Source organism: Mesocricetus auratus, unplaced genomic scaffold, assembly GCF_017639785.1.
Source record: "Mesocricetus auratus isolate SY011 unplaced genomic scaffold, BCM_Maur_2.0 Super-Scaffold_4256, whole genome shotgun sequence".
In the NCBI taxonomy this organism is placed as follows: domain Eukaryota; kingdom Metazoa; phylum Chordata; class Mammalia; order Rodentia; family Cricetidae; genus Mesocricetus; species Mesocricetus auratus.
In genome coordinates this window covers 55971344-55995025 of record NW_024429182.1, presented here as the reverse complement: position 1 = coordinate 55995025, position 23682 = coordinate 55971344, and the positions used below count along the sequence as shown (strand labels likewise).

Sequence of the window (23682 nt, the reverse complement as noted above, 5' to 3'; positions counted from 1 at the left end):
GTGTGGGCACCCTAGGATGGAAACTCCCTCATACTTCTTAGGTGGCATGGGCAAGGCCTCTGTCTCCTCAGACAATTCACAGAGCTCTTGAGACAGCTAAATGCAAGAGTATTCATGAGACACTTTTCTGCAGTCAGTGCCCTACCTGCACGTGTTACCCTCCCCACATGGTCATCATTTTACCATGTCCTATAAGACCTCACCTGGTTGTTCTCTGTGTGTCTGTCACAGCCAGCTTTCCCCCTTTTAGATTTATTTATTGTATTTTATGTGCATAAGTGTTTTGCCTCTGTGTGTGTGTGTGCATGTGTGTGTGTATATGTATGTGCATCATGTGCATGCATGGCCTGTGGAGGTCAGAAGATGGTGTTTTGGCTGAGTCCCAGAACTAGAGTTACAGTTGGTTGTGAGCCACTATGTTGGTGCTAGGAATTGAACCCTGGTCCTCTGGAGGAGCAACCAGTGCTCTTAATCACTGAGGCGCCTAACCCTATTGGCCAGTCTTCTGGGGATCCCTGGTTGTGGCACAGGGTCCACATTAGTGGCCTCATTCTCCCTTACTACATTCCTTAGAGAACTATCTCCAAATAGTGACACTGTGACACCCTGGTTAGGACTCTCCCAGTGTCCAAGTCACCTCTGTTCAGCCCCTGCTGCTGTCAGTGTGGAGATTTACCACAAGTGTCCAGCAGGTGGCAGTGCCATGCTTGGAGGAAGTCGCACTGTTTCCTTATACCAAATCTGCTGTTTGGCAAGTGGCAGCCTGGGCTCCTGGGTACAACTGGAGCAAACCAGTACTTCGAGGGGACCTTATTCTAAATGCTCATGCCCACTCCTCCCCAGGCGTGTCTGAGGCAGTAGATTTGGGTGAGCCTCCAAGAACACATTTTTCTGAAAGTCGGAAAGTGGGAAGATAGGAGAGTCTGAAGCAGTATTATGTCCTGATTTTTGTTTGCTCTCTGACCCCCATCTGCCTTGGAATCTGTGTCCAGTGGGCCCTGCACAGGACAGAGTCTGGCTTCCACCCTTTGGTAACATTCAGTTTCTTTGCATCAAGGGAATACCTACCTACATTGTTTTAGAACCGTCTACAGGGTGTTTGCAAACTTGGATATTCACACAACTGTCCCAGCTGTTCAATTGCTGTCCCAGCAATGTCCTTGATGGCCAGAGAGTACCTCCTGAGTCTGCCCTGGACTCTTTTGTGTGAGAACCTGCTGTGTCCTCTGGTTCCTCTGCCCTCCCAGGGTTCCTTCAGACTCTGGGCCAGTTGATTTCTAGATTGCATTTCTGTCTATGTTCCTCTGCTGTGTGCTGAGGACACCAAGCGGCTTCCACTGTGCTCTTGGCATTGTGTCCTGTGAGGTTGTCTGTGGTGACCTCTAGACGTGACTAGTGGCATCCCGGTGAGTACCAGGCATCCTACATTTCTACTCCTTGTAATGAACTAGCGTTTGGGGTGACGGTCCGCACACCGTCTCACCTGCAGCTTTGACTTTGACATTGCTCGCCAGTATTGATTATTGCCCTTGCCCTCTGGAGACTCTCCTCCATTTTGCCTCCAGCTGGGTACATATCAGACAGGAAAGCTATGGTTGTTTACTTTTTTATTTATATCAAGGTAGACTCAGGTTTGTCTTTCCTGACAGATATGACTGGATAACAGCTGGTGTTAGTATCTGTCTGGACCCATGACTGCCCCTTTGGAATGGATCAGAATGTTGTTGAGTTGTTTTTATTATTGCTGTGACAAACACTCGAGAGCAGTTTAAGGACGGGAACTTTTTTTGGCTCAGTTTGAGGGTGCCCATCTTGGCAGGGAAGGCGAGGTGGCGGGTATGTGAGGCAGTTGGTCACGTGGCAGCCACTGTGGGGAAATACAGAGATGAACACCAGTGCTCAGCTCACTTTCTTCTTTTTGTTCAGTCGGGGACCCCGTGCCATGGAATGGCACCAACTCACAGTTATGCTTCAATGAACCTAATGTAGAAACTCCCTCACAGACATGCCTAGAAGGTTGTTTCTATGGTGATAATAAATACCAATAAGTCAACAGTCATTATTAACTGTCACAGACATGTTCCTATCCTTCTTTTATGGCATACAATTATCTCAGGCTGTTGTATGATAGTTTTCCTGGGAAGACACATCACAAACATCTGTTCACTCAGACTGATAGGGACAGTGACAGATGAAAATAGGGATGCCATTGAAGTCTAACTTAGTGAATCAGTAGTTTATTGGAGTTCCTTATAGGAGTATGGGTGAGAGATTAACTACATTAGCAGGGGTTACTCAAAGGCAGCTATGTCACCAAAGCCCACCAAACATGGGCAATGGCTCTTGAAACCTGGACCTCTGAAGCTCCCTGCACAGCTTGCAAGAAGCTTGACAGATCAGAGTCTCTTCCAGGCATATGCTGGTTTAAGAGCCTCTTGAAGTCCTGCCAGCTTATATGACTTTAGAGAGGGAGGGGCCTGTGTATCTGCTCAGTTTCAGGGATATTCTGAGAATGATGAATTGCTTACTGCCTCCCTCATAATGAACCTCCCTTTAGAATCTTCTGAGTCATAAGGAGTTCCAACTCCAATAATGGAATGTCTCAAGTTAGGAAACTGCCACACAACACACACTCTTTCTCTCCTTTTCCTGCTTAAGACCATTTCTCCATGGTTCCTGGGCTACTGCTGATAACACATCTTCCTTAGCCAGAGTTAGAGATGCATACATTCTTGTGTGTGCGGGTGTACACACTCTATCTATCTCTTTATCTCTCTATCACTATCTCTGGGACCCCAAGGATGTCACAATATATGATGCTTAAATGTCTTACCAAAAACTGACAAGCTGTAGTCAGGTATGGAGATTCACAACTATGATCCTAACACCTAGGAAACAGAAGCCAGGGGTTGGCTTTGAGTTCCAAGTCATCCTGGGCTGCAGAGTAAGGCTGTCTGTTCTATTTACTTTTTTATTGCTGTGACAAAACATCATGACTATGGCAACTTATAAAAGAAAGCATTTAATTGAGCTTACTGTTTGAGAGGGTTAGAGTCCATGATGGCAGAGCAAAAGCATGGCAGCAGTAACAGCTGAGAGTTCACATCTGGATCTATAACCAGGTGTAAGAGAGGAGTGGGGAGAGACTTGGAATGTCACAAGTCTTTTGAAAACTCAAAGCCTGTCTTCAGTGACACACCTCCACCAACAAGGCTACACCTCCCAATCCTTCCCAAACACTTCCACCAACCAGGGGTCAAGTGTTCAAACATACTTGCCTATGAGGGGGGGAGAACATTTTCATTCAAATCACCACATTGTCTCAAAATAAAATAATGTAAAGACACCTTTGGGCTCCCTTCCCAAAACTCTGAATCACTCATGTAATTTGTGACACTACACTGTGGACATGTTGTACAAATAGTTGTTCTGATCTTTTATTTGGTGACAATGACAAGAAAAGAAGTCTGTGCATGTTCAGTACAAATGTGTTTATCCTCAGTATTTTTTATCTTTGGTGGGTGGTCTTCACCATTTTTATTTCTCTATGTGTCAAGAACAGTGCATTCATCCAGGCATGATGCATTCAGCCAGGCATGATGGATTACATCTCTAATCCCAGAATTTGGAAGGCAAAGTCAAGAGAGTCACCACAATTTTAAAACCAGCCTGGTCTATATATAATGAATTCCAGGCCAGTTAGAGTGAAACTCTGGTGCCAATCAGTCAAAAGAGAATTGTGGGCTTATGTTAATACCCCATACCAGATTCTGGGGGGGTGGCTCAAGAGTTAAGAGCACTGGCTGCTCTTCCAGGGTTCAATTCCCAGTATCTACATGGTGAATCACAACTGTCTATAACTCCAGTCCTAGGAGATCAGGTGCCCTCTGCTGGCCTTCCGGGGTACTGCATGCATGTGGCGCACACACATGAAAACACTAATACACTTAAAGTTAAATAAATAATTAATCTCCATACCAAGTCAGTACCACAGGCTCTAGCTTTTTCCTGGGTTGTATTTTAGCTTCTCTCTTAAGCACAGTTTCTCACTTGTGCACCTGTTTGCTAAGCTCTGGCTGCAGTGTCCAATTCCTGGGTCCTCCCTAACCAGATTCCCGCATCTCCACCAGTGGGCTTTACCTTGGCAACCAGGAATTACGAAGGGAAGAGGCTAGCAAAAGTGACTCTTTAGCGAAGGGCCTGGAAGAATGATCATCCTGTGGTTATGGGTATCTGTTCTTTGTCCCCCCCCCCCCGCATTTTCTGATTTGTTTGTTTGTTTGTTTGTTTCTAAGCAGTAAGCATGCAATTGGAAGAAACACACCAAGGGGGTCCTTGGGGACACTCTCCCCAGGCTGCCCATACTCATTGTCTCTGTTTCTTCATTTAGTGTCTATCATATTTTGATTCTTGGTTTAAAAAATGGTGTCAGGATCCTGAGGATGCAACTTCAAACCTTCTGAATTCAAATTACCTGGGGGAGGGGGTAATGAGTCTGGATTAATTGCTCAGTGAGCCTGTAGTAACTGAGTCCTCTTTACTGACTAGAGAGCAATTAAATTAAGCTGCTACAAAATGCTGTCTCCGCAAAGCCTTTGAGGAGAGCTGATTAGCCAAATTGTGTCTTCAGTTTAAGGAGCAAAATTCTCAGCTCAAACTGGTTGAAGAAAGTAGGTGGACAAAAAGGGCTTATTTTAATGCCTCTGAAAAAATCCCAGGGGCAGTGTAAGGGTGGCATAGCACAGAGGAGTCCAGCAGGGTCCCGTGGATTGCCCTCAGGCCTCCCTGGCTCCTTGTCCCTCCCTCAGGTTCTTGCAGCTGTTCTCTTCCCTGCTCCAGCAGCTGTAAGTAAGTGCTATCTCCAGCATCTGTAAGTAAGTGCTGTCTCCAGCAGCTGTAAGTGCTGTCTCCAGCAGCTGTAAGTAAGTGCTGTCTCCAGCAGCTGTAAGTAAGTGCTATCTCCAGCAGCTGTAAGTAAGTGCTGTCTCCAGCAGCTGTAAGTAAGTGCTGTCTCCAGCAGCTGTAAGTAAGTGCTGTCTCCAGCAGCTGTAAGTAAGTGCTGTCTCCAGCAGCTGTAAGTAGGTGCTATCTCCAGCATCTGTAAGTAAGTGCTATCTCCAGCATCTGTAAGTAAGTGCTGTCTCCAGCAGCTGTAAGTAAGTGCTGTCTCCAGCAGCTGTAAGTAAGTGCTGTCTCCAGCAGCTGTAAGTAAGTGCTAGCTCCAGCATCTGTAAGTAAGTGCTAGCCAACAGTTGTAAGTGTCAATTCCAGCAGCTGCAAGTCCTAGCTCTAGTAGCTGGCTAGTTCCAGCAGCTGTGAAGAATGTTACTTTTCCAGAAGTCCTGACAGTCATTCTGGCCTGAGGACTCCCTGCATCTGCTTGGGCTAGAAGGTTCATTCCCCAGCCTTATCTTGCAATGATGGAGATGCCAGCTGCATAGCCATGGCCTGTCTTTCTGCAGGATCAGTTGCACCTGGGCCGTCTGAGCCAACAAGAGCTGGGCAGGCCATCCCAGAGACAAGGCAGGTGCTTGAGTGAAGTGGGCCACCAGACAGGCAGCAAGAGTAGCAGTATCTCCTTTAGGATCCATCGAGTCAACAGTGAGAGTGTCACGGGGACATGGCGCTATAAATGGATGTTTTCCGAGTGCTTTTAACAACCACTGTCTACTTCTCCCCATCCTCTTTGCAGAGTGGCTCTTGTTCTCATTGACACTGCTGAGGGAAAGTGTACTCTGTACGCTGATCGGAGACATAGTCTGTTGATCCAGGGCCAATGTCATCATCCACAATGGCTTTGTCCTTGGTGTGGCAGACCTTCCTCTCTCTGTGAGGTCACTGCCTGGCAGAGGTGTCCAGTCACCTGTGCAGGGACCTCCCTGCCCCTTTGAACTGAGTTGGGGTGCTGTATCTATTTTCAGGGCCCAGGGTCATGTGCTCTTTGATATCCTTGTTCCCTGTGACTCATACAAACCTGTGAGAGTGACACTAGTCCCACTTAATGGCAAGGACATCCATAAGCTTGAAGGTGAAGACCAAGCTAATGGAAGGCCCAGGACCTGGTCCAAGTGTGTTTGGCCTCATAGCTACCTGGACTATAATTACTGTGTCAACCCCTAGAAGAACTTGGAAGGGATGGATCACATGATGGGATGCCCTACCTATGGAAGATTGTATTGAATTTAAATATAGCAAGAAGCAGTGAGAAGTTGTGCTTGCATATGGAAAGACAAGTTCAGGCCTCCTTGCATACAACACAGAGGTAGGGCTCTGAGCATCTCCATGGCCATGCACAATAGCTTCCTTCCTGGGCACATGGACTATTTATGCAGGACTGAGCATCCCGATCTCTATTTCGCAGAGGTCAGCCCCCACATCGCCAAAAGACCTATTTGTCATTTGAACAACATGTCTCTCTGGATCTGTGTGGAAAGAACCCTGAGGCCTCTTCCAGACCCCTTGCCCAAAAGCAGAGCATAGGTTCCCAGCTGGTCAGAGATTACCTCTCTCTACCCTTAGCCGGGAGCCTGGGACCTTCCCAATCATTGGTGTGCAGGGTGTGATGTCTATGGACTCCAGTCTACAAGGCCCGGGTGGGTTGTGGCCTGGGCAACCTTAGGTGCCAAGTCTCAGTCAACATCTGTGTCTCAGCCCTAGACAGCAGGGGGCGCTGGGGTCTCATAAAGCCTCTGTGTCTCAGGCTCAGCCCACAGAGGACACTGGGGTGTCTGTCTCAAGACTGGCCAGCAGGGGCCACTGAGGTCTCACTCGGTCTCTTGTCTTAGGCCTGCAGGTACGGCCATGTCCAGCATCTGGAACATCTGCTCTTCTATGGCGCCGACATGAGTGCGCAGAATGCCTCGGGGAACACAGCCCTGCACATCTGTGCTCTCTACAATCAGGTCAGTGGCATGCAAGCCCCTCATCCTAACCCTGGGGTGCACTGGGCGAGGGATAGACAGGCCAGCCTGGGTGTTTCTGTAACCCTTACCTGCTGCCTTGGTAGGAACCAGAGAAGCTGCGAGCAGCCCCAGGTCACATTCCAGATCTACAGTCAGCCCTTCCTGTGCAATGCCAATGACCCAGGCTGCTTGTCTGGAAGACATGAACCCCCTCCTCTCTCATTTCTCATGTAGTTAAATAAACGTGCATAACAAGTGTCACTCTCAAACATTGTAGGCACACAATTCTTTGACATTCAGTGTATTCATGGTGCTGTACAGCCATTCCTGCTACCCACCTCCAGAGTTTCTCATCTTTCCAGTCTGAATCTCTGTCCCCAGAACCACTGGCCCCTGACCCCTCCCCAACTCCCAATACCCCATTCTGCTTTCTGCTGGATTTGAGGACTCTAGGGACCTCCGAAGACTAGGATCCTGCAGAAGTTGGCCTTCCATGCCCAGCTTCTTCCACTCAGCATCATTATTCTCCCCGTCCGACTGTGATAACCAATGGCAGGTGCTCTTCTTTCTGAAGCTTGTTCCCACACCACTGAGGGATGGGCACCTTTGCTCACCCCCTCTCCCATGGGTGAGCATGTGACTTGTTCTGCCTTTGGCTGTTGTGGTTTGTGTTGTCATGAACCTAGGTTGGCAGACTCACGCTCTAGCCTTAGCTTTCTTCTGGCCTCCTTGGGGACAAACTCAGAAGTAGAACTCAAGGTAAAAGACACACTGATGTACTTCACCCCTCCCCCAGCTCCTGTGTCAGACCCTGGTGGTATGTTCCAGAAGCCCCAGAGGCTGGGGGACATGGTCCCTGCTCTCTGGGAGAGGGACAGCTTAGTGGCTGGGACTTGGATCGAGGACCATGAGCGCCCTGAGCTGGATGTAGAGAAGTGAGAGGCTCGTGTCCCATGGGAGGGCTGAGGGCAGTGCTGCTGAAAGGGTGTGGGTGGACTGCAGGGCCAGCTTCAGCGAGCAGAGAGGGGACCGATGTTATTGGTGCTCAGGGTCAGATTGACATAGGACAGCTCCACCGAAGGCCTCTACTTTCTATTCTCTTCTCTGACTTCACAAAACCTCAAGCCTGGGACTGGTGGCCCACAGACATGACCCAGGCAGCCCAGCAGAGGGACTGGGGAAAGACTTTCCCCCTCTTGGAGGTTAGAGGGATCTCAGAGGCGAGGCTCTGTTGAAAAATGCTGGGATCTAGCCTCAGTGAACACTGACATCTCTTCTAATCTTAAAGCCTATCCCACTGCTGACAGTACCTCTAGATGACGATTCAAGCCTAAGCCTACACTCAAGTTTGTTCCCAGCCCCTAATGGCTGGTCCCAAGTCCACTCTATTTCCAGCCAGTAACTTTCCTGGAGCCTTCACCCTTGAAAACTACAAACCCTTCAAGACGAATTCCCATGGTCCATATCCAGGAAAACCTTCTCTTGACCTTGTAGATGTTGTGGGTGCCTTGCTCTGAAAACCACTGTCATGATTAGGCAGATGGCACTGGTGTTTCAGCTGGAGTGTCTTGCAGTGGTCCTGGCTTACATGCAGAGTATATTCCCAGTGACAGTGGCCGTCCACTGTGGAGCTCGGCTCAGGGAGCCCTTGTTAAGTGTGGGAATACTCCATTGCCTTAGAAAGCACACCATGAGGCTTGGCTGGGTCTAGGAAAACATCTGCACCAGCATCTGCTTTGTAATGATTGCTTGTGATGGGAAAACATGGTTTAATTTCACTCAGTATGTTTCAAGCATATTTTAATCACAAAAAATACAAGAAATCACAGTTTTTGTCACTTAAAGTAATTGTGGGCATGATGGTCTTTGAAAGGGAGGCTACGGGATTTTATTAGGCAGTCTGTATTCTCAGCTGTATAGGAGATTAGTCCTGCTGGGATTCACTCCACATACCCTAGAGCTGTTTCCATTCCTAGGAGAGTCCCCAGATGGCCAGGGCTCCCAGAAAAACCTTCCCCTCGCATATACTGTCAGAATAGAGGTAGCTGATTTTTCAGGACCCACTGATAAACATTTTATGCTTTGATCACTGCCTGGACTCTCTGATCACATGTCAACCCAGAAGCCACAATTCAGCAGTCAGAAGCAACCAGTCATGGAGCGTGGCCACACTACAAGAAAGCTATTTGTTCAATAGGTAGTGGAGTGATCTGGCCCATGGACTGTTGGCCAAGCTATGGAGTAGAAGGCTACACTGTCTTTCTCTCCCGTATCACTTATAGATTTGCCCCTCCTTGGGACTGGGTGACTTCCATCTTTAGGTCAGTGAGCCTGAGAAAGAGTGGGGAGAGCTGTCTCCTCTCTAAAGCTATCCCCTCATGAGGGCAGCCTGTTACCATCCAGCTTCAGACAGTATGCCTGTTCTCTGCATCCTGGGACAGATTCGTCCAAGGTGACTAAGCTGGAAATTGGCTGCCTGCCCTGTGTCACCTCCAGGGATGCTGTGTTGGTTCATAGGCTCCCGAGTTACTGGCCACATATCCCCTGACACCATAACAAGCTGGGATGTTAGCAAGTGTACCAGAATCTGCCCTTCCCTGGATGGTAGGGGTTCTTCACTCTCTGCCCTCAACCCTTCCCCAGCCTGTTGCTCACTGTGTCTGAATTGTGCAAGTGAAGCTTCGAGAGTCACAGTCTTGCGTAGCTTCTCTGAGTTCATAGAGCTGTCCCAGGAGTGAAGGATAACCTAGCCTTTGGCGCTGAACATGGATAATCTTCAGTCTGTCCCCTCTGTATCATCACCTTGACTGCATCTGTTCCCATGGCTCCTGTATACAGGCATGTGAGCTATGTGGATACACAGACTTGGTTGTGGATGGCAGAGACCACACCAGCAACATTCCATAGGAAGTGGGGTCAGACTGTGATGCTCAGGATGTTCCCCAGGGAGGGACAGAATTCGGAAGGGCAGGGTTCGGAGCAGGGAGAGAAGCAGCTTCAGAGACATAGTGTAGTGACGAGGAGGCCTGGCACACTGGGCTCTGTTGGGTGTGAACTGGTACCTGGTTGTGCAGTTGGGAAGCCCTGTATCTCTCTTGGTTCCAGCACTGCTAAGAGGCTGAAGTGAAAACCAAACATCTGTGATATCTGGCATGGATGGGGGACTCAACAACTCAAGGTTGTTGTAGTGATATTGAAGGTAGTGATGGCGGCAGAGATAGTGATCATGGTGTTGAAGATGAGGTTCATGGAGGTGATGCTGGTGATGGTGATTATAGTAATGAAGACGCTGTTATGGCAAAGACAGTGGGAATGATGATGAGGATGGTGATGATGATAGTGATGGTAAAGTTGATGATGGTGATGGTAATGATGATGGTGATGACCATGGCAAAGTTAATGATGACAATGGTGATGATGATAGTGATGACTGTGATGATTCTTATGGTGAAGGTGGTGATGATAATGGTGATAGTAAAGTTGATGATGGTGGTGGTGGTGATAGTTAGCGATGACAATGGTGATGATGATAGTGATGGAGTGATGATGGTGGTAGTAATGATGGTGTTATTAATGATGAAGACGGTGGTGGTGGTGATGCCGCTACTGATAATGATTGTTCTTAATGAACCACTTCTTAGATCTGGAAGTCGCAAGTGTATAGAATGCTAAGCATGCTTTATCAATTTCATCAGGACACTGTTAATAAAACACACTGTGATCAGAATATTCTCTTTCCTCTCATGCAATCAACTAATTAGGGCTTTGATTGTAAGCAGCAAATTGATTCTAATCTTTGGGCTTTCTTGCCTCACGCTGGCTTCCCAAGAGCTCCAGAGGGAGAAAGCAACACCCTGGATAATGAGTGATCAGAGAAGGCTTAAATATCAAAGGTTACTAGAACAGCCTAGTTTTTCTAGAAGATAAACACACACACATACATGTACACACTCATGCACACACACACACAAACACACATGCACACACATATATACAAGCATATGCACACAAGCACACATGCACATACACACAAACATGCACTCTGCCTCTTGGTAGTAGGCCTTTTGTATGTGTGTAGAGGGGATTGTTTTCAGTGTGTATCTATGTGCCTCACTGGTTTCTCATGGGACATGTGTCTGTCCATTCTATGGCTACTTCCCTGGGGCCATCTGAGGGCCATTGTTCCCATAGGCATCATGACTGTGGGTCTCTCAGAATGGACTGCTGTCTGTTGATATAATGAAGCACCTTGACCAGAAGCAACTAGGAAAGGAATAGGTTTATTTGGCTTACACTTCCAGGACATAGTTCATCATTGAGGTAAGTCAGGGAAGGAACTTGAAGCAGAAACTATGGAGGAATGTGGCTTACTGTCTCACTTAGCCACCTTTCTTATAGGCCAGGATCACCTGCCTAGGGAATGGTACTGCCCACAGTGGGCTGATGCCTCCTATACTAATTAGCAATCAAGACATCCCCACAGATCAATCTGATCTGGGCAGTCTTTCAACTGAGACTTCCTTCTCAGCTGACTCCATGCTGTGTCAAATTGACAGGTAAATCTAAGTCTGAAATGAAAGCCTTGGGGATACCATTGACTGATGCTTCCTTCTTACTGGACAGCAGATCTAGGTTAGGAAGTGGTGAAGCTAGGCTTCCATTTCACTCCCCCCCCCCAGCCTTTGGGAACTGCATGGAGCTTAGGGGGTGCAAGTTAAGCATGTGAAGTAGGTGGTCTCAACTAGCCTGGTCCCTTTTGGGGGGTACACTACTGAAGGTTGCAGACTCACCTTAGTGATGCTTCTATCTTAACCCTTCACATGCCAGCCTTTTCCTGAGTGAGTGTGTCTTTTTTTTTTAACGAGACAGGGTTTCTCTGTATTGTTTTGGAGGCTGTAGGATCAGCCCGGCCTCGAACTCACAGAGATCCGCCTGCCTCTGCCTCCCGAGTGCTGGGATTAAAGACATGCACCACCACCACCCGGCTGTGAGTGTGTCTTTGATCTGTGGCTGCCTTCACAGGCTTATGTTCAAGGACAATGGTCTTGCCTCATGTCTAAACAATGAGTGACTCATGTCTATGACATTCTTGTGATGGTTTCTCATGTAGCTGTACTAAGACGTGAAGTCTTGGGTTGGCCTTGGGGGCAGTGCTAGCCATTCTGGACAAACATGGACTGCAGCTCTGGTTTTATCCCTCTCTACACTGTGTCAGGGCTAATAGAAGCATACCTGGTGGCCCATTCAAGCTGCTTTGATGGTCATACACCTCCCTGACATGGTCCATCAGACCTCTATCATTCCTTCCAGACAGTCCCCATCCATGTAGCATTTCCAACTCTACTTCCCAATGGCACCTCTTGGCATCCATGCCTCATACTTCTGGTACCCAGATTCTATCCTTTAGGGACATCAGCTTTGCCTACCCACAGACTTTGGTGCCTTCTAGAATGTAGACTACTCTCTGTCAGTATCCCCCAGTATCTCACAGTGATAACCTTTGCTCACTTGATGTCCCACCTGGTGGCCCCTTAGGAAATCCAGTCCCTATGGTCCTCTCTGCTTTGTAACCTATGTCCTTTTCTCTGGAACTTGAGGCTGAGCTCCAAATGGCCCCCATCTTGCTTGTCCAGATCTGTCCCCTACTGATCCACCCTCACCTGTTCCATCACCCATTCCTGCTAAGGGCTCTGATGTCCTTCCCAGGGCCATGGTAGTCACTGTCCAAGCACACCTGTCTCTGTAAATTGGCTCCTACTTCAAATCCTGAGACCTGCCCCACAGTGCCATCCTATGATTCCCTCACTCCTGGCTGCTTCTGCAGTATCTTTGCTTTGGTCTGTCTGTGGGGATCCTGCCATCCGTGACCACAGCTTCTCTTATTGTCACAGTCGGGCTCAGCCTGTTGACTGTCTCCTGCTTTATCTCCATCAGACATGTCTTCCTTTGAAGGCCCCACAAGGACCTTCACAACAGCCCACCCTGAGCTGGCTGGTTCTCATCCCCCACCTCCTGCCCCTGCCTGTTCCAAGGTCACAGGATCCATGACCCTTTGCTTTAATTCTGTGTCCCCGGGATCTGGAGTGACCATTTGGCTTGTCCACTTCCTACATGCATGTGTGACCATGATTTCTCAGTCTGTCCTTTACCTGCAAAGTGGACAGGACAGTGGGTCCCCACAGCTCATGGAGCCCGAGGCACAGGGCCCATGACTAAGTGCAGGGAAGCCTCAGAAAGATTCCCCTCAGGGAAGCTACATATTTTTTAAGTGTCTCTGAAAATTTGCACGAAGAATAAAACTGGCGGTGAAATGGTCCTTAGATGATGAACATAAATTGCTCATGTATTCATACTTCATTGATTTTTTTTAAAGGATGGAAACTTGCCAGATAAGACTCAAGCCATCCAAGAGGGTGCAGGGGAATGGTTAAGCTCTGCATCAGTGCCTCAGGGCTGCCTTCCTCGCCCTCCTGAAGCTCCAGCTTGCCCTTTTTATCACCTAACCCTTCATTTCCATTCTTCCTATCCAATTCAAACAAAGGCATTCCCACACACTTCTGCTTCCTTCTTGTGACATGGACCTTTTGTTACCTCAGTGGAGTGCTGTGCCAGGCAAGTGAGGTAGAGCAGTGAGGCATAGAACACATTTTGCACAGGAGTGTGCATACATGCACGTGAGCACACACACACACACACACACACACTCAGACCCATACTCAAACACACATATATGCACACGTGTGTTAAAGCATAACTGTTAATAAGCCACAGAAACCCCTGCCCTTTAGTTTTGAAGTAGCTGACTGACTGAAACTGCTAACTTAGAATTTGGGATAGTCCTACTAGGGTTGCCCTGTGATATCAGAGAAATCAGGGTCCCCTCTTGGGGTTCTTAGTTTCATTAATAAAAGGACATAACAACCCACTCAAAAGTAAGCTTTTATTAGAATTTTAAAGATAGTCCCCAAGGCAGGAGAGCTGTGAATCTCCAACGCTGCTTGAGGGAGGATGGAAAAACCATGCTTGGAGGGCAGACATGGAGGACAGGCAGCTGCCTGAGGGAGGATGGAGAGACAGGAAAAACCATGCATGGAGGGCAGACATGGAGGACAGGCAGCTACATGACGGGAAATGGTCTTGAGAAATAGAAAGAAAACCCGGTGAACCAGAAGAAAGCATACTCAGGCTCTGACCAGCACCCAAAAGAAAGACAGAAAGGAAGAAAAGGGGAAAGCTGTGTCTTCTGAGGCCCAAATGTGAAAGGAGAGCATACTCAACAGAATCACGTGGAGGATCTTAGGAACTCTGCTAGGTAGAGGGAATTCTGGGAAAGAAAAGTGCAGTATCTCATTAAAGGGATAATTATTCCTTCTATCTCCTTAACATGGCTTAAAGTGAACCCTCTTTCTTAGGGGTTATTTCTCTGTGGGGATCACAGACCCTGGCCAGAAACCCACCCCTCCATCAGCCTGGGAGCAGGCAGCTGCGAGATAATGTTTACTGAAAACATGTTTACTGAAAACAATTCAGTGCCATAAAGCTCTTGATAGGGCTCCGATAAGGGCTTGCTCACTGAAACACCATGACTTTGATCCCCCCCCCTACGGCTAGCTGTTTCTTCCTGCTCCCTGCTGTTTCTCCCGGATTCTGGTGCTGGAGATTTAACCACCAGCCAGAAGGGTGAGAAGTCTGGGAGAGCTGTGAGAGGTGTGTGAGAGCTCGGTTGGAGAATTGTGCGTGGATGGATGGCAGAAGTATTTAAAAAAGGGAAGCATTTTTCTTGGGAGTTCTCCTAAGCCGACTTGGGGAGCATAAAGTTTTCTTAACACAACCGACTGGTCCCTGTGTCATCAATCCTCGCCACATTCTCGGATACAGGCTGCTCAGCAGGTGCGACATTTCTCCTTCCTAGGGATCATCCCTCCTTCCTATGGGTGGTCCCTTAACCAGACCATTGACCTGCCCAACTGGAATGTTAGGTCTCTACTCTAGCCAGAGCTGCTGTGGCAGCATGGATTCTGCCTTTGCAGCCTGGCCATCATTGAAAGGATGGGTTGGCCTTCTGGGATTAGTTCAAATGGGCTTTGGAAACAGCCCCTGTGTGGGTGAGTAGAAAGGTTTTCTGGGCTTCTTCCTGTGTCCCACGTGGGTGGGCGTGGATGACAGCACCAGGGGAGAGTTTATTCCTAGACTTTTGTAGGAATGTTCATGAGAGTTTAGGCACTTTTGAAAGGACTGCAGGAGGCAGGGAGGGGTTGTCCAAGTGCTGCAGGTGTTTGTAAGCAGCCATATGCGTTCTGGGAACCAGTCTTCAGTCCTTTGCAAGAGCAGCACCCACTCTTAACCTCCGAGCCATCTCTCCAGTCCTAGCCCCTGACATTTTTTTCTTTTTTTGGTTTTACAAGACAGGGTTTCTCTGTATTGTTTTGGAGGCTGTCGGTCCAGCCCGGCCTCGAACTCACAGAGATCTGCCTGCCTCTGCCTCCCGAGTGCTGGGATTAAAGGTGTGCGCCACCACTGCCCGGCATGCCCCTGACATTTTTACACAGGTTCTGTGGTTCAAACTCAGGTCCTCGTGCTTACATGGCAATCCCTTTACTGACTTCCCCACCCGCACTCCACTCTGTAGGCACAGGCCCCAGGCTTCCTGTGAGCCCAAACTTGGCAACCATGTGTCGCTGGATAAAGTCCATGCCACCAGCTCACAAGTGGGTTTCCACTTTTTCATCTGCAGGACAGCTGTGCCAGAGTGCTGCTGTTTCGGGGTGGAAACAAGGAATTGAAAAACTACAACAGCCAGACGCCATTTCAGGTAAAGAGAGCTCCTGACTCCACTGTGGCAGGCTACAGCTCCGAGGCTGTGAGGACTGTGTGGCCACAGTCCTCAGGGGAGGCTACACTGCATTGTTGCTGCATAACACCTGAAGTGGTTCCATTTGTCTGTCCACACAGCCTGCTTCCTTTAGACCAAAAGGTGGGGATCATGCAGAGACTCATCTCTGTAGAAGGTTCTAGAAAGGCACTGAAGTGAGGCCACTTTCAATTCTGCAGCTGTTGGAAAGTGCTGACTAAATAGTCTATCTCTAAGAGTGGGAAGTTGATGGGCAGGGTCTTGTCACTTTCTGTGTTCTCCCCCTCTACCATCCTAGTATGGAGAGAGAACAACCTCCACTAGGCCTTGCCAGGCACGTGACTTTCTGGGGACATAGAACTCAGTCCATAATTGTTGATAAATTAGGGAACACAGATGTTAACATCTTAACCATTTAAAAAGATTTGACAAAGCCAGTTCGGCGGCATTAAAAGCATTCAGAAAGTTGCTTAGCCATGACAACCATCTGGCTAAGAACTGTGCCATCACCCCCAAAGGAGGTCCTGTCCCTACAGAAGTGCCACTTCCAGCCCCTTTCCCGCCCCCTAGACAGCCACTCATCTACTTCCTGCGTCAGTGGAGCCCTCTCTTCTGGACAGTTCATGCAAAAGGGACACATGGGGCATGACTCTGTGGGCTTGACTTTTTCAGTTGCGGATGACATTTGATGTTCAGCTGGACAAGCCACATCTCCTAACACATCCCACTGTAGAGGGGCAGGTTTCCCGTGAAACTTCAAGCCGGGATCTCATGTTGAGCGATGCAGAAGAGAGATGAAAGGTTTTGCTTGTCATATGGGATCAGTGGGTAAAGCCCTTTGTTGGTGACCAGGAACCCTGGGCTCCTTGTACTCATCATGTTTTAAAGCAACTTCTCAGTCTAGGGACTGGCCAGTGATGACAGTCACTTGGCACTAGGGTGCTATCATAGTTCCAGAGGCTGTGGTTTGCTGGAAAATGAATAGTCTTCCAGGCTACTCTAGGCCCCCTTTCTCCAGGGCTTTGGAGTGTCTTCCCTTGTTGAGGTTTCGGGGGTACCCCATGCCATTGGTATCATGTATGTTTGTTTTAAGATTAAGGTCACTTTGTTCTTTTTCTAGGGACTTTCCTCTTTGTGAGGTCATAAGCAGGGTCCCAAGACACCCCACTTTAGTGTTCCTGGCTGTATCATACATGTATGAGCTGGCCTTAGCAAAGTCCACAGGGGACTGAACCTGGACACATGCGTGCCCATGCATGGCTGTTCTTGAGGAGTTTCTGTGTAAATCTAGCCAGGACTCTGTTTAGCCTGTCCTCACTAGGAGCTGTGGCCCAGTGTCATCCTTCCTGTCATTTTGTGGCAGCTGTGGCATAGTTGAGTATATGTCACTGGTTAGTGTAACCAGTCAAGCCTCCGGCCCTGTCCCCAGTCCTGAAGGGGAAGGCTGAAAACCTCAGCCCTGATCTGCTGATGTCCCTGCATCAGCCTTAACCCCAGGGAGACTGAACTAAGTTGATCCTGTATCATTCTCATGCTTATGCCTAGAGAATCCCAAGGGGTGTTAAGAGCTCTGCTCTACGAATGGAGGTAAAGGCCGAATGTATGACGTGATGTGGTGTGTGTGTATGCATGTTCATGTGTGCATGGGTGCACATGCACATGTGTGTCATTCCTCAGTACATACTGTCTGCCCTGTATTCTGAGACCAGGGCTCTCACTTGATCTTGAATCTGTAAGTTAGGCTGGGCTGGCAGGCCACAGAACCCCAGGGACCTACCTGCTGTGCACCCGGCAGTGCTGGGCTTCCCAGCACATGCCACCCCCCAACACACACACACTTTTTACAAAGTGAGATCTAGAGATCAAACTCGGGTCCTTATGTGGGAGCCATCATCTCCCAAGTCCCTAAATATGTATCTCTTGTCCATCACAGCAGCACAGGGTCTGGAGTCAGGCAAGAATGTGGCAGTCTGAGGGAAAGTATTGTTGGCCTTGACGGCTGGCAGCCTGCTGTTCTTGCCAAGGGCATGCGGCTGGGGAAGCCGCTCATTTCTGTCTCTGCTCTCCAAAATTCTGCGAGTCTTATTTGGGATTCAGGCTCTGTGTTCCCATAGAAACAGGGGAGTTGAAGTTGTATTTCTAGAAGAGGGACAGGAGCCCGAACTACCCAAAATGTGACTGGCAGACGATGCATATTTATGATGAAAAGTAATCGGAGTTGAATCCGCCATCTCAGCCAGGCCAATTCGCACTACACTTCGAGTGACAGCCACTTGCAGGTGATGCTGCTTACAGGTGCTGGGGGAGATGAGGCCAACCAGGCTGCACCCTGCTCCTACCAAGAGTACATCAGGCAGACAGGAAGCCAGCGAGTAAACAGACATGTACTGTACTGTGTCAGGTCTGCTAAACAGCAAAGGAAGCAAAGCATGGTGGGACAACAGAGTGAAATGAAGGCTGGTACCCCAGATGGCCTTCGTGACACCAGAGCAGAGTCCAGGAGAAAGGGAGGGGAGAAGGGAGGGGCCCTTTGGGTCTCTGACAGAAGGAAGGCTGGAGCTGGTGGCTTGTGCAAAGGCCCCGGGGTCAGCATGTGCCTGATTTTGGCACAGCAAGGCTGGCCAGCTGGGGAGGGTGCAAAGACCGGCACCTGTGGTTGGAAATGAGCAGGGCCACAGGCTTGGCAAGGGCTTTGTATCTGATTCTTTGTGCATGGCCAGCAGAGCAGAAGGATGGAAATCAAGCATTCATTGTGAGAACCAGTCACCATGCCACGATTGTCAGTGTGGATGAGCTGTTAGACTGTGGATGAGTTGTAGAGCCCACTGTGAGTGTATGGGACACAAGACAATGGAATTGGAATTTTAAGAAATCAGAATTTAGACCTGAGTCCCATTACCTTGTATTCCGAGTACCAGGAGGACCTGAGTGCCATTCATGAAGTTCGTTCCCGTGCTGCTTAATCATGATGGGCAACCTGATAGAATCTAGATTCACATAGAAGACAAGCCTCTGGGCACGGCTGAAGGGGTGTCTAGACTGGGTTAACTGGGGAGGGGAGACCCATCCCGAATGTGGGAGGCACCATCCCATCATCTGGGGTTCCAAACTGCAGACACAGGTGTCCAGACACACCACACTCCTGCTCCTGTTGCCCTGCCTTCCCCGCTGTAAGCCAGAATAGAGCCTCCTTCCCTTTTGGCATGAAGTTGCTGCGTTTGTACACTCTCAGATGTCTCCCTCACCTCCCTTCCACTCTCATGCCAGCCACCCACGCCTCTGGCCTTTTCTCAAGCTCAGGACCTATATGTGAGCTGGTGCCTTTGTAAACAGAGCCCTCTCGCAAGTGACCCACCCCAGCAGGAGCCCCTGAAGAAGTTCCATGTTGAGAGATACCCCACACCACACACTCAGTTTCCTCTTTGCATGTAAACACTACACACTGAAAATGGGGACAGATAGCTGAGCCTAGGCCATCACTAAAGGGGGGGCAGCCCAGGTGAAAGGAAGATTGGACAGCAGCAGTGAAGGTGCTGGGTGGGAACAGGGACAACTTGGGGTCTGGAAGGGACCTTCCACATTGTTCTGACCTGACATCCTCGGTGTGGCGGGAATGGCTACAGCCACCATGAGCAGTGGCATTCAAGCCTCTCCAGAGGAATGCTAGCAAAGAGACAACAGCAGCTGGCAGAGGCCAAGGTCAGGGAGGCCAAGGTCAGGGCAAAGCTGACTGAGGAGTAACCCACGTTCCGGATCTGAGCATAGATTTCCAGAGGAGGAAGAAACACACAGAGACCTCTCGGGGCAGTACCTGAGAGGAAGGAAGGCCACAAAGCCCACAGCTGGAAGGGTCTCAGGGCACAGTATAATATCTGAGAGATGTCCTGGCAGAGATAAGTATCCCAAGGACCCAGAGCTCTGGGAATAGAATTAAAATGGCATCCTAAAAATTTGCAGGGAGACTTCAGTTTCTGAGGAAGGCCAGGGACCAGGCATCCTTAAGATTTGCAGGGAGACATCAGTTTCGGAGGAAGGCCTTTGGAGGCAGCAGGGAAAACTCAATGCCAAGAGTCATGGTCATTCATTCCACTTCTGCAGGGGTGGGAGTGTCCAGTCATGTGATGATTAGGGGTAGGTGTGTCCAGTCATGTGATTAGGGGTGGGGGTGTCCAGTCATGTGATTAGCACACATTCTCACAAGGACCACTCCTGGGGCTGCTGCAGGTCAATGCCCTCAATGAAGAACTACCTTGTCACACAGGGAGACCCTGAGCCAGGGGAGACCCAGCACTGTGGGGAGCCAGATGGACTTGGGAGACGTGAGGAAGGGGGAGATGAGCTGTTGGGAGACACCCAGACAGAAGGAGCTTGACTGTGGGTTTGTACTGGAGGAGCTTGTACTCTACAATCAACACCTGTCAGAACTCAACAGTAACTGGAGGCAAGCAGGCAGATTTAAAATACAGCCATTGTTCCCTGGAGGGACATCTCCTCAGTCCACTTACAGGGAACCATTTGCCTGGCCATGGCAGATGCATGGACAGTACATGGTGATTAACTAAAGCCCGACACACTTGTTCAGAGCTGTGGCAAATGAGCAGAGTCCATGTCTTTCTAAGTCATGTTTAACCAGAAGGGACCAAGGAGGACCACCAGCCACCTTTTCTGTACACTTGGGCAAGAGCCATGTGTGAAACATGGCCAGCACGGTGTGGTGTGTGGGTCAGGAATGGGGTGACTTGCAAACAATGTGAAGGATTTCTTTTAGCCAGCTACCTGGATGCGTGATATAAATGAACCAAAACTTGATTTGGGGTTTTGAAAGATAATCTCACATTTCCTCTTCCCATCCTTCCATGATCTCCCAGGTGTTGCTTAAGAGCAGATAGCTTTTGGGATCTCCGGGCGGGGTGGGGGAGTGGGGGATGGGGGTGGGATCTGGTCTGCCATCCCTCTGGCCCAGACATCTCTGTTGCTCCTCAGCCCTACCCCAGCTTCCTAGAAGGTCTGGGTACCTCCTCAATCTTCATACATCTCTGGCACCCCGAGAGGAACACCTCAGCTTCTCCAGGTTTCTGGGGGCTACAGCCCAGCCCACATTCAGATGCCAAAGCCAAGCCTGGCCCCTAGCCCCTGTCTACCTGGACTTGGATACAAATGGGCCACCAGCTTCTTGTGAGTCCCCTGGGCCTGGCTCTGACATCCTCACAGATAAGCCCCTATTTATCAGAGTGTCTCGGTCACTCTCTGCCACCACTGTCTCTAGGGGCAGGATCTCTTAGAAGCTGGTGACTTCATTGAGCACTCAGTGAGACAGGAGCTCTGCAGCCAAGTGAGAGAGACCCCATGCTCTGCAGCCAAGTGAGAGAGACCCCATGCTCTGCAGCCAAGTGACAGAGACCCCATGCTCTGCAGCCAAGTGAGAGAGACCCCATGCTCTGCGGCCAAGTGAGAGAGACCCCATGCTCTGTGGCCAAGTGACAGAGACCCCATGCTCTGCGGCCAAGTGACAGAGACCCCATGCTCTGCGGCCAAGTGGTCGCACTCCCGCCAAGGAAATTCCTGTCTCCCTTCAGACTTAACTTCGCAGAAGCCTACTGCTTGCTATGCGTATTTGGCTCTCTGTGTTGTGGGTTATGGATAGTCCATGACTCAGTCTCTGCAGCCAAGGCACAGCTGTATCTTCTGTCTCTGTGATCTTGGTGTCTAACCTCAAACCTGGACCCTCAGAAAAAGGAACTGGGTAGATAGCTACTGGGCAAAGAGCTGACTGCTCACAACTTCATGCAGTTTCTCATGCCTACCACTAGGGGGTGGTGCGAGCACGGAGCACCTCAGTGCCAGCTATACAAGAGGAGGGGCTTGTAAAATGCAAATAATGAGAGTGTGGTTTGTCTAGATTCTTAACTCACTGGGATTTAGGATCAGCTAGGGAATGCCTCTGGGTGTGTCTATGAGGCATTTCAAGGGTATTTTGTTTGGTTTTGGTGTGTGTGTGTGTGTGTGTGTGTGTGTGTGTGTGTGTGTGTGTGTGTGTGTGTTGTATATGGCTGTATACACTGCACCACACATGAGGAGGCAGAAAGCAGAGTCAGTTCTTTATTTGTATTCTCTCCACCTTGTTTCTTGACACACACGGAATCTGGAGCTTACAGATCTGGCTAGCCTGGCTGGCTGGGGAGCTCCAGGGATCGTCGTGTTCACCTCCCAGCACTGCCATTAAACGTGTGCACCCTTGTGCCTGGCATTTTCCTTGGGTGGTGGGGAACTGAGCCCTGCTCCTCAGACATACACATAGGCTCTTTACCCCCTGAGCCATCTCCTCAGTCCCTCTAGAGACATTTAACTAAGGAGGGCAGATCCTGAATGTGGACATCATCTCACAGACTGGCAGCCAGGACTGGATAAAGAGAATGAGCACCAGCATTCATCTCTCTGCTGCCCCCTATGGGTGTGATGTGACCAGCCGCCCCAAGCTCCTGGCATCATGCCTTTCCCGCCATGAAGGGTACCCTTGAACTGTGATTCAAAACTAACCCTTCTCTCACATTGCTTTATTTTTATACTTAATTATTCACTTATTTATTTATTTGCATGCGTATATGTGGGTGTGGGTGTGGAGGTCTAAGGACAACTCACAAGAATCAGTTCTCTCCTCCCACTATGTGGGTCCCAAGGGTTGGACAGCTGTCTTAGTGGTGGGCACCTTCATCCGCTGAGCCATCTCTCTGACCCTTAGGTTGCTTTTGTTAATGATTTTGTCATAACATCTAGAAGAATAACTACTATATCCCTGTGGTAGGAGACTTTCACTGTACAGGGCACATGGAGGGCAAAGGGGTGGCACCTTCACCCAGACACAGATATGTACCCAGGATCCTAAGGTGCTGCACAGTTTGGATGTCATGGGCATAGTGGGGACTCCATGTCTAGTAAAAACTATAGAGTGTCTTTAGCTTCAGTCAGTCTCCAGAGACAGAGGGGTCTGTGCGGAACACAGTGTGGCACTTTGGTCCTCATTTCATTCCGGCCTCACTGGCTGACCTGGGATGCTGTTTATAAAGGTTAAGCATGCAGAGGTCCCAGGTCACAATCACAGTAGCTGGCACTTGACTCCCTGTGTGGCCCACAGAGGACACTCGGTGGATGTCAGCCTCCTCCTTCTCTGCCTCTCATACTTTGCAGAATGTTCCATGTGATTCTAGATCCTGTCAAGTTGACCGTAGTAAGCATTGAAAAGACACCTTGAATCTTTGCATACTCTAGCTGCAGAGCTCGCTGTTAGCTCACGTCCCTGAGAACTGTCTAGACTCAGGATGGTGGCGGGCACTGTGACGGTGCGTGAGGTGGTGCTGCTTGTGAGTCTTCTTCATTTCTTGTTAACATTTTGAGAATACGCCTCAGAGGTTTGGTATTTAAGAAATGGTATTTATTCAAGAGAGAGAAATCTCAGCCAGCCATGACATTAATAAGGACAAATTGATCTCAATTAGTGAGAGATGGCAGCAGCATTGGGTTTAGGGGGGTCTGTTCCCTACTGGCTTCAGGGACATGGTCCCTGGAGGATGTCAATCTCAGGCCATCTGTGACCCATTGCCTTCAAGTCTGTGCTTTATTTGGAGCTCTTCATAGAATGTGAGCAGCAGCTGATGATACCAGTTAGCAACCTGGGAGAACTCCTGCCAGGAGTGGGGTACACGCCTGTCATCCCAGCCTTCAGGAGGCAGAGGCAGGAGGATATGCAAGTTTGAGGTCAGCCAGTTCCAGACTGGCAAGACAGTCACAAACAAGTTCCCGAGGTAGGGAGGTGGTTCCAGCTCCCGAGGTGGGGAGGTGGTTCAGTTAATACACTCTTCGCCTTGCAAGCAGAAGGACCTGCATTTTAGCCTCAGCACCTACATGAAACACCAGGCATGCTGGCTCCCACTT

General features: G+C 49.3%; 1 protein-coding gene across 1 annotated transcript in view; it reads left to right on the top strand.

The window, feature by feature from the left end:
- The window catches only part of Shank2 (SH3 and multiple ankyrin repeat domains 2), a 433677-nt gene that overhangs the window by 92254 nt on the left and 317741 nt on the right, over window positions 1-23682 (top strand). The window contains 2 exon segments of the mRNA XM_021227358.2: window positions 6786-6902; window positions 15637-15714. Coding sequence (XP_021083017.2) covers window positions 6786-6902; window positions 15637-15714 — 195 coding nt within the window.